Source organism: Mercenaria mercenaria, chromosome 11, assembly GCF_021730395.1.
Source record: "Mercenaria mercenaria strain notata chromosome 11, MADL_Memer_1, whole genome shotgun sequence".
Classification (NCBI taxonomy): domain Eukaryota; kingdom Metazoa; phylum Mollusca; class Bivalvia; order Venerida; family Veneridae; genus Mercenaria; species Mercenaria mercenaria.
This window is the reverse complement of record NC_069371.1, coordinates 10,137,208-10,153,027: the sequence shown is the minus strand read 5'-3', so window position 1 is coordinate 10,153,027 and position 15,820 is coordinate 10,137,208. Positions and strand designations below refer to the sequence as shown.

The following is a 15,820-nucleotide window of genomic DNA, read 5'->3' as shown; positions in this document are numbered from 1 at the left end:
TGCAAACATGTAGTCACTACTGAGCTACATACATAAATAAACATACCATATGTATTATTTAGAATTGATCAAAATGAAATACAATTTTATTGAGAACTTTCAACATCAGACAAAACTAAATGTGGTTCCAGCTGTAATCAAATTTAGAGATTTCAAACATATTTCAATGTAGAAATGTGTTATCAATGTAGTGTTAAAACTCTTAACTTGTTTGACATTCCTGCTACTAACAAGGCAGGCTTCATCCTATCAAACTGTATCGACTCATAATCATCATCAAGTTTCAATATTGTTCCGAGATTCTGCCTGCCGTCTGCACTTACTTGCACTATTGCAGAGTCCTCTCCATCCCCACAAAGAACGTAAACATGACCTTGATCATTCACACACACATCTTCCACTGTTCCATTACCTGCTAGATCAGTTAATATACATAAACGATTTCCTGAGCTGTCAATAGTAACCAGACCGTTGTAAAGCTCTGTGATATATACCATACGACCGTCATTACTTACTGCAACATTGAAGAACTCATTACCATCCTTGTCAGAATCTGCTGTATAAAGAACGTTTTGATATTCACCATCTGTTGTGTAGACATGCACGGAATCATCGCTTGTAACATACAGCTTGTTACCATGACAGGCCACAGCATTACATGCATAGTCTGTATTCACTGATTTGGTCAGGGTCAACCATTCTTTTACATCTACAAACTGCAGTTTCTGACCATTCAGTGCTACCACAGCCACATTACTATCAATATAACACACATCACGAGGCTGTTCCGGCAAATCACAGGTATTGAGAACACTATAATATCTATCCATTTTTATTAGTTTTTTACCTGTAATATCAGTCAATAAAATATGGCCTGTAGGTAACACACAACAACCTGTAATGTGACAGAATCTCTCTGATCCTATACCATAATCTCGAACAGACTCGACATACCTTATCACATCCCTCGATGCACTGTTCGATATTTCATCATAATGACTGAAATGAAATAATTACATAATTAACATTATTCTAATTAGCTTTATGATACGTTAATGAACACTAAAGCTCCATCAAAGCCTACCCGGGACATATGAATTTGTAAATGAAATTTTAATCTATATCGTGGTCAGTTGGAACAGTATCAATACAAAATGTACTGCTTACTCAGTAACAGATATTTTATCATACCACTCCGGAAGAATATTAGTTACTATAATAAATACGTATTTATTTTTGAGTTTAACATGAATTTTAGTAAACTGCTAACGCTTTGTCAAGGTACCGTTTAACGCTTTATGAAATTTCATTCGTTAAAGGCAAAGAAAATCTCCTATATAAGTGACCCCCCCCCACCCCCCCCCACCCCCAAATACCAGACTTTTTAATCCCCAATATACAAGATCCTGTCTGGTCCAGTCTGATAAGGGTCCATAAAACCCCGGTAGACTTGACATGTAGCCTAATTATTGTCAGAGAATCATAAATAATATTGCCTACAGATAAATTGGTTATTTCCTGTGTTTTGCTTTTTATTGATTGAAATGCTGTTTTTTTTTCTAACACAAAATTATTTTAATTGAAGTTGAGTAATGTCCCGGCCAATTAAATAATAATAAAATCTGGAAAGTAGATCCCTCGGAAGCACCGAAAACAAAGCAAACAGTGAAAATTACAGACTCGGTTTGATTGAGTCTGTTCATGAGCAGTAATGGAAAATGCAACACTGCCCACGCCCCCTAGCACCGGCTTAAGCAGTATTCAATCTTCAAATCTAAATGAGTTGAAATCAATGATCCCGAAGGACCAGAAAATATAACAACAACTCTTATAGCAAAGCAATTCTCACTCCTTAACCATTAAATAATTACTTAATACTTAATAAAAGAAATTAAAAGTTTGTTTATTCAATGATTATGATCTTTTTATCAAAAGTAACAGAATAAAACCAGAAAAAAAGATAATTGCTGGATTTTATTAAAAATTAAAGAAGCGTTCAGTTGCATTTTTAATAGATAAAATGGAATATGGACAGAAGGATTTTATAAATTAAAATGCATAATTCCCCATGTGTTGTCTAAATAACGATTCTTTTATGTATAATAAAATCCAGCAATAAAGAGATATCATTGATCAAAATACACATAATTTATTATTTCTAAAAGCTATGTGCCTGAATGCATTTTTTATATTTTTGATTAAAAAAATGTAATTGTTAAAAAACTTGATTATTGAAAATATGGAAAAAAAACACTGTTGTATCTTATCACTTTGTTTATTCTGTTCTGTTTATTTAGCCGTAATTCAATCAAGCTTTCTAAACTCGTTATAAAGGTGAGAACTGATTTGCTATGAAGGTGAGAAATATCACCTGTAATTTATGTACTGCACATTGGCTATACAGTAGCTTACTATGATAAACAGAAGCAAGTCTATCAATGGTCCAGTCTTGTGTATTGGCCATTACCACCAATACGCAGACCTTATCATTCCCATAGGCCACATACCTGGCATACCAGAATCAGTGTCTTTAAAGGTCCAATACTAAGGAAAGTGAACATTTTAATTGCTTTTAAAAAGCACAGAAACTATTTCATTTTATTGGAAAATGAAAGTTGGTATGTAGAAATTCGAAATAAATCGCAGTATATGTACAATTATTTTTCTATGAAGTATGAAGAAAGTTAAAAAGACCTGGGGGGTCATTCTGTCGATTCATTGAAATTTCAACATACACATACATTTCTTTGAGTTCCAAAGACCTTCTGTGAATTTTGACCTGCCAATCTTCATTATTTAGTGTCTTGCAGAAGTCTATGCACTGGCTATAAAAATTGCCAACTCACTTTCCCTTAGTAATGGACCTTTAAGGATTTGGATGTAGGTCATACAGTTTATTTTGTATACCTTGACATGTGCAGTGACAGAAAATTGTTATGTCTTTAGATATATAAAAGATATTTGTTTGTTTTGAGTTTTGAAAATGCATATCTCGACGTAATTATAATTAAGCATAACATAAAAAGAAAATTTGTTTGTTTTGAGTGAATATGGAATATATCTCACTGAGAAGTGAGAAATTTTCAAATATTTTCATGAGCGCGTAGCGTAAATGAAAATGTGAACGAACATTTTCTCACTTTGAGGTGAGATATATTCCATATTCACTCAAAACAAACAAATTTTCTTTTTATGTTATGCTTAATTATAATTACGTCGAGATATGCATTTTTCAACAAATTTTAATCTCAGCGCGGTAAACAGACGCGCGTAAACGAACATGACGTCAGACGTGTTGTTTCTTACAAAGACGCACACGCCGACATAAAGTTCCATTTTGTTTTATTTCTTGCTGCATAGTTATGATATTCTCATGGGGTTAAGTAAAACAATCTGAATCGAGAAATATACTATAAAGAACAAAGTGCGACTACAATATTCATTCTGTTTAGCGCAAATAATTTGAAATTTATACACAATGTAGGCCTACAAGTAGAGCGGCAAAGCTTTAGGCCTACAGTGAGTGATATGCAGTGAATGATATGGATTATATCTCACTGATAAAACAAAGTATTTCATCCGTTAGCATAAAATAAAATTTTGTTGGTCATTATATATATCATGTGTATAAAATAGCTATACTGTTGCAGGTAAAAAATCTAATGGCACATATTGGATACCATAATCGTATAGAGGTCTACCCCTTAAGCAACTTTCTTAATGTCAAGTCATTAGTATTTGTGACTGACATGTTTTTGTGGAATTCAGGTTTGTATCAATCTATGAAATTAATCCCATTCCTATTATTTTATCTTCAGAAATTGAAATCCTCGTTTCATATTCCCGCGAAATTGCCGTTTCGGTAAACCCAGGAATTTTCATGCAGACGACATTAGGGTACCCTAAATGATTTAACTGACTTTGGTTTCTAAATAAATGATTTTCATAAAAATCGTTCCGTTCATTATGCAATATTTCATATATCTTTTTATTATCTATATTAATTACGATTATTTTTATTCTATTTTCATACAAAATAAGATTAGTTGAGAGACATATAATACATAACTTAAATATGATCATTTTTTTTCATCAATTCTTTACAAATACAATTCCCACATAGAGTAAAATATTAAAACTTATAACTAAATCTCAATGGTTAACTTAAGATTTTTTTTTGCGGGGGGGGGGGGGGGGGGGGGGGGGTTTGGGGGGGGGTCACACTGTTTTTCCTTTGACAGTGTAGGCCTAGTAGGCCTATATAACGGCGGTGTTCCTGGGCTCTCCTTATTGAGCTAAGCAGACAGGCTACGTCGTCGTTCAGGAATGGTTGACCTCACAAATGAATCATAGTAAATAACAAATCATTTATTTGAATGTGAATTTTGTGTGTGAAAGTAAAAAGATATAAACATTTTTAATAAAATAGCAAATCAGTTGCCGAGGTGGTTGTTTACACTTGAACAATAGATATCCTTTACCTTATGTTCAGAATGAATTAATATTTGTTCAACAAGACGAAAAGACAGTAGACACGAAAATTATATCTGCACCTTATTCCGCGAGGGATAATGATAAGTTTAAAATTAAATTCGTCTTTATATATGTAGAAATAAAACTGAGTAGACACAAGATGTATGTCCATAGGACACGGGATCCCCCATTTTCTGTCACTGTACATTGTTTCACGAGCCTATGTGAATATATGCAACAGAAACTTTTAAGCACTTTATGTATATTCTTCACTTAGACAAAGACCATATGTCTGGCTTGATGAGAGGAATCCCAAACAGAACACTATGTGCACAACTTGCTGTATAACAATCCTCTCCTGCTTTACGACTCTAGGTCAAGTACTTTTTAGATACATGGGACACAAGTCTTTATGTTATTAACGCATATTTTTACTACGTCAAGGGCCATAACTAATTTTGTAAAGTGAATTCCAAACCAAAACTCAGATGCACAAATTCGTACATGGTTCATGATTCTTGATCAAACATCTTTAAAACGTATGCAACAGAAACATTTAAGCGCTTTATATGTATTTTTTTCACTTAACCAAGGACCATAACTTTGGCCTTGTCGAATTAAATCCCGAACAGAAAAATCGGTGCACAACTTCACATGCTACATAAAAATCTCTAATGTTTGAAGACTCTAAATTAAACACTGTCTGACATATATGCTATACAAACTTGTATGCCCATTACGTATATTTTAGTAATTTTTTTACTAAATCAAGGGCCATAACTTTGATCTGATCTACAAAAAAAGCCGAAACAAAACCACAGGTGCGCAACTTCATATGCTGAATACTATTTCTATTAAGTTTCATGTTCCTAGGTCAAATATGTTTTAGTAACACAATTTTTATGGGTATTTTTGACTAAGTCAAGGACCCTAACTCTTATCTGGCTAAGTAAATTTCAAACAACCCTAGGTACTTCATATTCCTATATTTCACAATCATAGGTCAAAAACTTTTTGAAATACATTCGACACAAACTTTAAAGCCATTTGATCAATATTTATGACTATGCCAAGGGCCATTGCTCTGGTCTGACAGTGTTAAATCTCAGTTTAAACACTAGGTACATAGCATCTAATGCTGAATGTCAACCCGGTGTTTGATGACCCTAGGTCAAATACTTTTTGAGATATGCATGACAGAAATTCGTAAGGACTGACGAAGGCAACTCTTAGTGTTCCTCCCCCTCCCTTACTCATCCATTTTTTTCTGTGTGGGACACAAACACCGTTGAAATAGCATTGAAATAGCAAAATAATACGAAAGATTCGTGCTACATCATTTATAAAACTTCAATAATCACACATCATTTTTATTCAGGCAGAACAATTTCAATGTTATTAATTTCTGTCACTTACTACATCTGTCTGTTTTCATAAATATCTTCCGCCTAGAAAACTTCAAATAAGTCAGTATTTACTTTACCATTTAAATACGGGTCTTCCTCCACCATTAAAGCTGGAAAGTCGCCATATGACCTAAAATTGTGTCGGTGCGACGTTAAACCCAACAAAATAAATAAATAAATACCATTTAAATACTTGAAATTTACACTTTCAATTTACCTCAGGTTCACAAAATATATTAGAAAATGTCAACATTGTTGAGGCATTCGGGATCTACGAATATGTACAATTTACGAAGTATAAATGCAGAAATGTGTCTTTCTTAATTATAGTGTCATTTCTACTGAAAAGGCCAGCCATGTTAGCTTATGAGGCACCTATAACATTGAACGGTATTACTTCCCAATTCCTACATTTTAATGCCAGGCACCAGACAGGTAGGCAATAGGTAACCATTATTCAACTAGCTGGCGGCTAACAAACCGGTCTCCCTTTGGTAACATGACCCGCCTCTGAAATGACTCGAATCTTCGACCTCCCGAATGCAGGACAGGTGCCTTATCCTTTGGGCCCCGCTGCTTATATAGTTACCTACCTTCAGTGTTATGCTTAGATGGCTGTATTTGCATGGTTTGCTATGTAGAAAATGTCCTAAGTTTTGCGATCTAGACGAGAGTTTTCGTTCATCGTTGTAAGACATCATACTTCTTGACAGTATGTTTGAATGTACACAGGTGCCCGCTCGTGATGAAATAATGTACGGAGGGGCACCTTGGGTGTTATGGAATGTCGATATATGACATAAACCTGTGTCAGTGCGACGTTAAACCCAACAAATCAAATTCATTGTGTATGAAGTTTAATTTTAATCTATTTAAGGATGCAGAAAGAGTTCGACAAACTCCCGTATAGAACACTACTAGAGTTAACAGTTTTTTAAGTCAAAGGAAACAACTATATCTGTAGTTCTTAGACCAACCGTTAAAAATGCCAGGCACTTTCACTCTTTATTGTTATTTGTATAATATGGCACCAATTTACCACTTTAACTTCGTTTTCGGGGTATAAAATTAAAATGAAAGTATACTTAAATTACCCATAAAATGAGCACTAGTACACACTCGTGTATTACACCGAGAACTATTGACATGACTGTTACATTTCACTTGCTATATATGGCCCTTATAGTTTAAGTACTTTATTTCACTTTTTAAATGAGATAATTTCTTATGACGATGTGAACATTGTCATGAGCAGAATATAAATTTAGAGTCAGAAAACTGACATAATCTCTGACTGATTGAGACAAATAGTCTGTTATTAAAACTAAGAGATGACATATAAAGTTAATTAAAGTTACTAAACCTTGTTTTCTCTGTTTGTAATCCATTTTGAACGTTGTCTGAAAAACAAAACGTATATGTATTCAACATTAAACTCTTAGAATTGCTTTTATTCTTTAACAGGGAAGACATTATTTATTTACTACTGCATTACATGATTTATTTTATCTGTAGGTTTAATAAAACTATAAAAATAAAAAACAAGAGGGTCACGAAGGCCCTGTATCGCTCACCTGACCTATTGACCTAAAGATCATCAAGATTAACATTCTGACCAAGTTTCATTATGATATGGTCATAAACGTGGCATCTAAAGTGTTAAATAGCTATTCCTTTGATTTGACCCTGTGACCCAGTTTTTGACCCCACATGACCAAGATTCAAACTAAACCTAAAGATCATCAAGATTAACATTCTGACTAAGTTTCATGAAGATACAGTCATAAATGTGGCCTCTAGAGTGTTAACAAGCTTTTCCTTTGAAATGACCTAGTGACCTAGTTACTGACCGCATCTGACCCAACTTGACCTATAGATAATCAAGATTAACATTCTGACCAAGTTTCATAAAGATACAGTCATAAATGTGGCCTCTAGAGTGTTACCAAGTTTTTTCTTTCATTTGACCTGGTGACCTAGTTTTGACCCCGGATGACCCAATATCAAATTATTGACGGTAACATTCTGACCAAGATTTATTAAGATTGGGCCCAAATTGTGACCACTAGAGTGTTAACAAGCCTTTCCTTTGATTTGACCTGGTGACCTAGTTTTTTACCCCAGATGACCCAATATCAAACTCATCCAAGATTTTATTGAGGGTAACATTCTGACCAAATTTCATTAAGATTGGGCAAAATATGTGACCTCTAGAGTGTTAACAAGCTTTTCCTTTGATTTGACCTGGTGACCTAGTTTTTGACCCAGATGACCCAATATCAAACTTGTCCAAGATGTTATTGAGGGTAACATTCTGACCAAGTTTCATTCTGATTGGGCCAAAATTGTGACCTCTAGTGTTAACAAGCTTTTCCTTTGATTTGACCTGGTGACCTAGTTTTTGACCCCAGATAAACCAATATCAATCTCCTCCAAGATTTTATTGAGGGTAACATTCTGACCAAGTTTCATTAAGATTGGGCCAAAATTGTGACCTCTAGAGTGTTAACAGTCAAATTGCTGACGACGGACGGACGGATGAACGCCGACGACGCCGACGCCGGACGACGGATACAGGGCGATCAAAAAAGCTCACCTTGAGCACTCAAGTGAGCTAAAAAGTGCAAGATGTGTTCAACAATTATTTAAAACATTACAAACATATGTGTTCAATGACCTGTTTTTCATTGAAACAAATGTCTGATTTGTCCGTATATCAAACCAGCAAAGTTGTAATTAAGCGTATTTGTCCACTTCGTTTCCTTTGACCAAAGTCATTTCAGAGTCTTTAACATGCATTTCTGCGTATAATACACAATATCACAGATCTGATACATGTCTCTTAGAAAGTTAGAAATCAAATTTCTCAATTCTAGGAAATCGATTCTACCGATTTTCGTCGCTATCGGTATCGATCCCTCTACGGTAACATACCGAATGAGACATACTTCTTCGGAGAGTGCGCCTATCCAAGAGGCGGAAATTACCTGTAATACAATACAATATGGAAAGTGTTGTTTTTTTATTCCAAAATCTACCTTAAAATGATTGGGAATCGATCCTACGCGTAGCTAAGAAAATCGGGATCGACACTTCTACGGTAACTTTCGATATACCGAATGAGATATTTACTATCGAATTAAAAATGTGTTCTTCCGTGCAGTCATTAGACAGTTCGTTTCAAATGTTATGGGATGAGTTGAAGACGGATTGATTCCCGATTGAGGCAGTGTCTTATTTTATATTAATACCTCATGTACCATCCATCCTAAAATGAAACTGAAAATAGAATTCTAAAAATGAAAGAAAAATTAACTACATAAGATCTATAAGAATACCTTGTTTATATTTCTCCATCTCCTTAGCACGAGTGCCCGCCATGTACACAACACGATCTAACAAATGATGAGCCGGCATATTTTCTTCCCACATTCGGAAGACATCTGTTTCCATCGTAATGATAACGGCAACCTTCTTTTCCTGTACAGCTGCAAACAACCTGTCAAATTGCCTGTACCATTTGCATGCCTCTACTTTGTCGAAGCCCATACCAGCCAAAGGTTTGATAATTATCACTGGCCGCAAAGAAAACTTGACATACTTCAGTTCTCCCGGATCCATTATGACAAGAAAGTTTTCTTCTCCATTGCTGAGATCGTATGCTGGCAGCAGCTTAAATGACAAGCATGTCTTCCCACTTCCGGCAGATCCGACAATGACAACTGTACTGTACTCTATAAACATCTTTTCAGCCTCGTCTTTGACTTCTTTGTTAATCGTCTTACCTGTGTAGCTCTGACGATAAACTTTTGAAAACTCTGTAAATGTCGATGTCTTGTCAGTAAATATTCAAAAACAAAACCAATTAGCCGACAATAAACTTATTAGTAAATTACCCATACTTTCTTTTCTTATTCATCTATTTTTTGCAATAGAATCTCAGAAGAAAATGACAAAATTTGTACACTACAACGTTTGTATCTGCACCTTCATTACATTAAAAGTGACTCTTTAATATAGAATACTTCTGAAAACAGTTGAAAACTGAAAATCACACATTCATTAAGTAATAACTAAACATTTCTGCGCAGAATTATTATCTGCCGTTACAGGTACGTACGATTAATAGCGCTGATTTCATACTTTTAGAAAACCAATACACATTGTATTGTTTACAATTTAGTTCAAAATCAAAGTGCATATCATAATTCGAACATTACAGCCGTTTTATGATTAAGACATGTAAATATCACACATACCAAAAAGATTTCTGTAGACTGTATCCTCGGTGGCACATGTGTCTTCTGAAATTAGCATTGCATTGAAAATAAAAGAATTATATATTTTTTTCAAAATGATGTTCAACTTTTAAAATAAAACAAGCACCTGCTAATACTGCATATAGAAATAGCTAGTCTTATGCATTGTTACATATCAAAGACATTTCATTACTGTGCGATGGCTGCTTGACACATTTCATTTTGTCTTCCTGGCCGTAACAATTTTCATTGTGTCCTCATGAAGAGCCCGCCAACGCGGCAAAGCGAAAGTATCAACGCGCCACAGCGAAACACAGAACGCGACAGAGACATGTGTGGCGCACGCGCCAGCAACAAAACATTCGCGTTGGCGCAAAAGACAAACTGTAACTTTGTTTCGCGCTGGCGAGCTCACTATTAACAAACATTCATGCTGGTACAGTTTCGTGCGCACCAAGACAAATAAATTGTCTCGTTGTTTCGCTTTGGCGCGCAAGTCATTTACAGAAAGTTTTTGTTGGCGCGTTGGCTTGCGCACTATTTAATAAAAAAAAAATTCATGTTAGCGCACGAGTTAACAAAATCTTTCATTCTGTCTCGACTGTGCAAGCGCCAAGACGAAATAAAATGTTTCTTTTAGTAGTGTCAGAGTGCAAGTAGCTTATAAAGCGCATTTTGTTGTGCCGTTCTGGCGTGCGCACGAAGGTGAGACAGTGATACAGTTTGCTTCGTTTTGGCGCGCATGCGCGCGATCATGAAACAATTGTTAATGGCGCAGACGAAACGAAACTGTACATTCTGTTGCATACTTGTGTTTCGTTGTTGCAGGGCGTTGATAGTTCTATTTTATCGTGCTGGCAAGAGCACACTTTTAATAGTTTGGTGTAGCGCGTTGGCGCGCACACCAGAACAACACAACGAAATATGTTGCATAAATCGCTTCACTACGCGACATAACGAAATGTCGTAAATCATCCATCGCACTTATCAGTTCCGCTTAATGACAAAAATCGTAAAAACATCCGAACATTTCGATTATTAAAGAATGATTAATCAACGATTCGTTGTTTCATTTTGTGTAAATTTTAGTGGTGGTCCAAGGAATATATGACATTACGAATAGAAAACTTTTAGATTAAGATATCATCGCAATATAAGCAACAATTTCATAGCTTTAACTTAAAATGTTGGTAGCAGAAAAATAGATTACAGCGTAATGTAGTATCAAAAACATACGGCGTGTGAATAGTGCGTTGGAAATGACATCACCGTTGAAATTTGATGTTAATACTATTTACCTTCCAGCACCATATTGGCTAAATAAAATAGATATTTTTCTGCAACAATTTCGTCTAACGTTTTTCAGTTCTTATGTTCATCAAAATACAAACTTGAATGAATATACATTTGTGAAATAGTAAACGGTATGACGACAGTATCGGAATTTGTTTAACGTTAGTTAAAACGTACCTTGATTCATGTCTGCTGAAGAGTCTATATAAACCGTTGATGATGTAGATAACATAGCATGGTCATGATGTCTTATTACTTCATTGAGAAGTCTCAGGTTGGTTACTATGACAATATCAATAACATTATCATTATCGTCATTTGTTGCATCTATCATACTGTCAAACTCTTCCAGCATGGCTTCAACCTTGTGTGAATCGTACGCTGCCCTACCAAACGGTTCACGGAATAGTACAAACTGTGCATCCTCGGAACAGATCCGTTTCCAGTCGGATGGGTTGTTGATCTCTAAACATTGGTCAGGACGTTGGTATTTTCTATCTTGTATTACCGCAAGTGCGCATTTGTAAGTCAATGAGTTGTCATGACCAGTGACGATAACGCGATGGTTGTCAGTAAGCTGTTGGGTTATCAACGAAATATCGTCTTTGAAAGATTCGATACAATCATTTTGCTCTTCTAATGATCGTCTAATGTTTGCTGAAAATGATACAAGAATGATATGAATTCCAATCACCATTACAAAGAAAACTCCTTTTTTATAATAGAACCACATTATTTCAGCTTTACTAATGCCACAGTATTTTTTTACCATTAATGTTGAAATGTTCCACTTTTTACATATGTAACAGCAGACGCGTGAGAGTTCTTATATTCGTATAAAACATTCAATTAGCACAACGACAATGAAATATTACAGATGTTTTACCTCTCATCCTTTCAACCTTGTTGTCTACGATTTTCATCCTTTTTTCTGGAACACCTGAAGTAAAACATGTCTTGCTTTTTATTATAATACCCTAAAATAATTCCATGCAAGCGTCAGTATCTGTTTCTTCCATTAAAATACAGCCGTCCCTAAGTGTTTACATTTAGTAAATATAACTATTTAAGGTAATTAATGATTCTGCCTATCGACTAGTCCTAGCCATGGAATATAATACTTTGAAAATATGTATATCATATGGTTCTGAGATGATTTTGAACAAGCTTGCACATATATCTATTAGCATTATGAAAGTGCTTGTGCTACATTTAGTGGTGAACTGGAATAAACTACTATGGCAATAAATGTCTTTTTTGTATGACATAATTTATACAATACCCGTGCGTCCTTTACGTTTTACAGCTACTTTTGACAGAATTTTATTTGCTATTTTAGATTCTCCCTTCAGATCCTGTATCTCGGCTGTCTGAAGTTCCAGCTTTCTTTCAAGCTCCGTGTTTTGCTGTTGAAGGTGCGTAAGCTTCTTTTCAAGCCCCGAGTTTTGCAGTTGAAGCTGCACATACAAGACTTTGTGCCAAGTACGTAGAACATCCCCAAGATCTGGCATATTTCCAGTGAATGCCGAATTTATTTCCTCTTCAATAGAGTTTTGTTGAGGTGAACCTGCATTCTTTGACAAGGTAAGTACAGCATCCTTAAGGGCACTCCATGAAGAGTTAAAATCTTGATCAACAATACTTTCGGTATTTGCAATGTGTTGCAGGCTATTTCTGATATTTGTGATGACATCGATGCAGTCTCTTTCAACTTGTTTTAACTTGTTTCCAAATAAGCGTCGCAATAGTGTTGTGAGTAAAGTAACGTCCCATATTTGGATATTCACGCACCCGGTTGACGGGAAGATATAGCCAAACTGGTCTAAAGTGATCTTAGAACGTCGGAATGATATATCAATATCCGGTTTTCGGGACTTAAGGTACTCTTCCAAGTCTATGTAATGTAGGTTTCGTTCAGTGTAGTCAGCCTTTGCCTTAGTGACAAATAGCTCACGTAAAGGCTTTGGGCATATGTTTATTATAAAGGTTACTAGCCGGTAGTACTTGTCTGACATTCTGAAAAATATAGACAAATAAGCAAACTAGATATAATTTACATCTAGGCCAGTATCGGCTGGAAATTGCTTATTTACGATTCCCTCCTGGCATATCTTTCAATAAAAAATCAAAAGATAAGGGCAGATTTCCCGAAATCACGAATATCTTATATTTTACTAAAATTAGAACATTATCTTAAAAGTTCAATAAAATCAAAGAATGATGTTACGACAGTACGCTAAAATATGCATAATTTACAAACTACCGAAAATCTATATCAGGAAAGTTTATCCGAATCAAGTGTAATGGTTTGTTATTTAAAATCACAACTTTTTATACGTACTATTATTACTTTAAAAATGTGGTGTGGTAGTTAAATGACTCAATTTACATATTTGCGTAATAACAATCTAAGTGTATGCTTACATTGAAAAAAAGTATTTTTAGTAATTCTTAACATATTGGCTTAATAGCCAATGTCAGGTTTACAGTTTTGTTCAGTATTGTGTTCGTTTCAACAAAATCGAGATAAGGTCAACACCAAATTTATACTTTAGAAATAGATTAAACATAATGGCAAAAAGTATATTTGACTTCCGGGCACTGTCCGTGTACAACCCTTTTATGCTAACAGCATATCCTAAACTTTCACGAGGTCCGTTGGCTGGGAAAGTTAGATAGACTTTGGGAATGTGTAGACATATAACTTGAATTATTTTCTTGCCGTCATGTGATAGGCGGGTTGGGTGAAACGAAACAGCTCCTTTTTCGCATGCCTTTACTAGCAATATAAGCTAAAATTATCGATAGTAACAGAAATACGTTGTGTATTATTGCGAAAAGATACACACCACTATTAAGAATAAAAGCTGTTAAAATATTAAGTTTGTAACTTACCTGAAAAGACGTTACAACATATCCGAAAGAATGTAATAAATTTAATTATGGTAACGCTTGGGTTTTCACATTTCTATTTTAATGTTTCAAAACCCATAACGTCACTGATAAAGATAGAGTGTATCTAGGGTATCAGTGTTACGAAATCGTTCAACACTGGTGAATGGTTTAAAAAGCACAGTAATTTCAACTTCTTAATTGCAATATACTAATTTATAATGACTGCACGCCAGTGGTCTCGAAAATCTGACTTTAACATTGCATTCTGGGCTTTATAATTATTATTTTAGAACGTTACGTTTAATCTATTTATAATGCATCTGATTTCCTTCCGTTTATCTGCCTTACAATTAAATCTACCCGTTAAGCTTGTCTCATACTTCAAACTGTACAGTGGTTGTTTTTCAAAACCTGAAGCGAACTGATCGACCTTAGGAAATGTTTTAAATGCTATTTGAAATTTAAACGGTCTGATATATGCAGTACATTACACATTAGATTCTATATATAAAAGACAACACTTTATTTTCTGTTGACTATGGAAATATGCACAAATGTACTAAAATATACAAGAATTTCAAAGGGATGGGAGTTCATCTGTGTCCTAATAGTACATGGGTAGTGTAGAATTAGAGAAGAATTGTTTCTTGTGCAATAATGTTATTTTTACATTATTAAACCTTTAAAAAAGTCCATTAACAAACTAATATATACACATATATACTTTTCAAAATCATTAAAAATACAAATGATTTGCTATGCTCCTGACGTTGTTTGATGTATGTGACCCAAAATGTAACCACGTTTATTTTCCTCATAACTGGTGAAATAGGGGCCACAGAACAATTTACTTACTGTACAATACCGGTACTCTGTTTTAAACAAGTGATACTTACTTTTATTTATATAATGTGGTACATAAATATTAGTAATTGGATTCCAAAACATTTAGCTTTACTGGTTAAGGAGATGTCAACTGTTATATAATGTAACAGCTGATGGATGTGACGAACAGATTGGAACCCACTTCGCATAAAGCTCAGCGATGAGCTATATCCGCACACATAGGATTCACTGCAGATTTATATGTGGTCGGGATATATGCGTTCCTTTACGACCTTGGCATTTTGATACATACGCTATATACTTTATCTATGCAGAAATGATACAGTATAAAGGTAAACATGATTAATATTTGAATATAATTATGGTGCACGATTACTTAGCAAGTGAATATACAAACACACAAGACACTTAGGTCATTGCCACCAGACCAGAACGAAAATGTCTCTGTACTTGTTATCCCCTACCCCTATGTATTCTATAAGAACCATTGTCCTGCCGGGAAAGTGCACTAACCAATTTTAATCGTACATTTCTCGTAAAACGAGCAGTTCGGTGAACGAGTACCTAGTATATTCAACAAGCGATAATTTATCTTCCATCGTGCACCAGTCACATTGTCTCAATATTCTATATTGTGGAGATACTCCA

General features: G+C 34.8%; 1 protein-coding gene across 3 annotated transcripts; it reads right to left on the bottom strand.

Moving 5' to 3' along the window:
- Positions 1 to 125: 125 nt before the first annotated feature.
- LOC123531425 (uncharacterized) lies at positions 126 to 15,346 on the bottom strand. Of its 3 annotated transcripts, XM_045312372.2 has the most exons (9): positions 14,327 to 14,598; positions 12,714 to 13,447; positions 12,318 to 12,371; positions 11,609 to 12,088; positions 10,139 to 10,183; positions 9,218 to 9,697; positions 8,814 to 8,866; positions 7,243 to 7,279; positions 807 to 999 (listed from the first exon to the last, which is right to left on the bottom strand). In XM_045312372.2, the coding sequence occupies exons 2-9, from the start codon at positions 13,444 to 13,446 to the stop codon at positions 959 to 961; spliced, it is 1,923 nt and encodes a 640-aa protein (XP_045168307.2). In that variant the 5' UTR covers position 13,447; positions 14,327 to 14,598; the 3' UTR covers positions 807 to 958. The 3 variants fall into 3 exon arrangements, with proteins under 3 accessions (XP_053374500.1, XP_045168305.2, XP_045168307.2); XM_053518525.1 differs by lacking the exons at positions 8,814 to 8,866; positions 14,327 to 14,598 and adding an exon at positions 15,223 to 15,346 and having other exon boundaries at positions 126 to 999; XM_045312370.2 differs by lacking the exon at positions 8,814 to 8,866 and having other exon boundaries at positions 126 to 999; positions 14,327 to 14,614.
- Between the last annotated feature and the right edge of the window lie 474 nt (positions 15,347 to 15,820).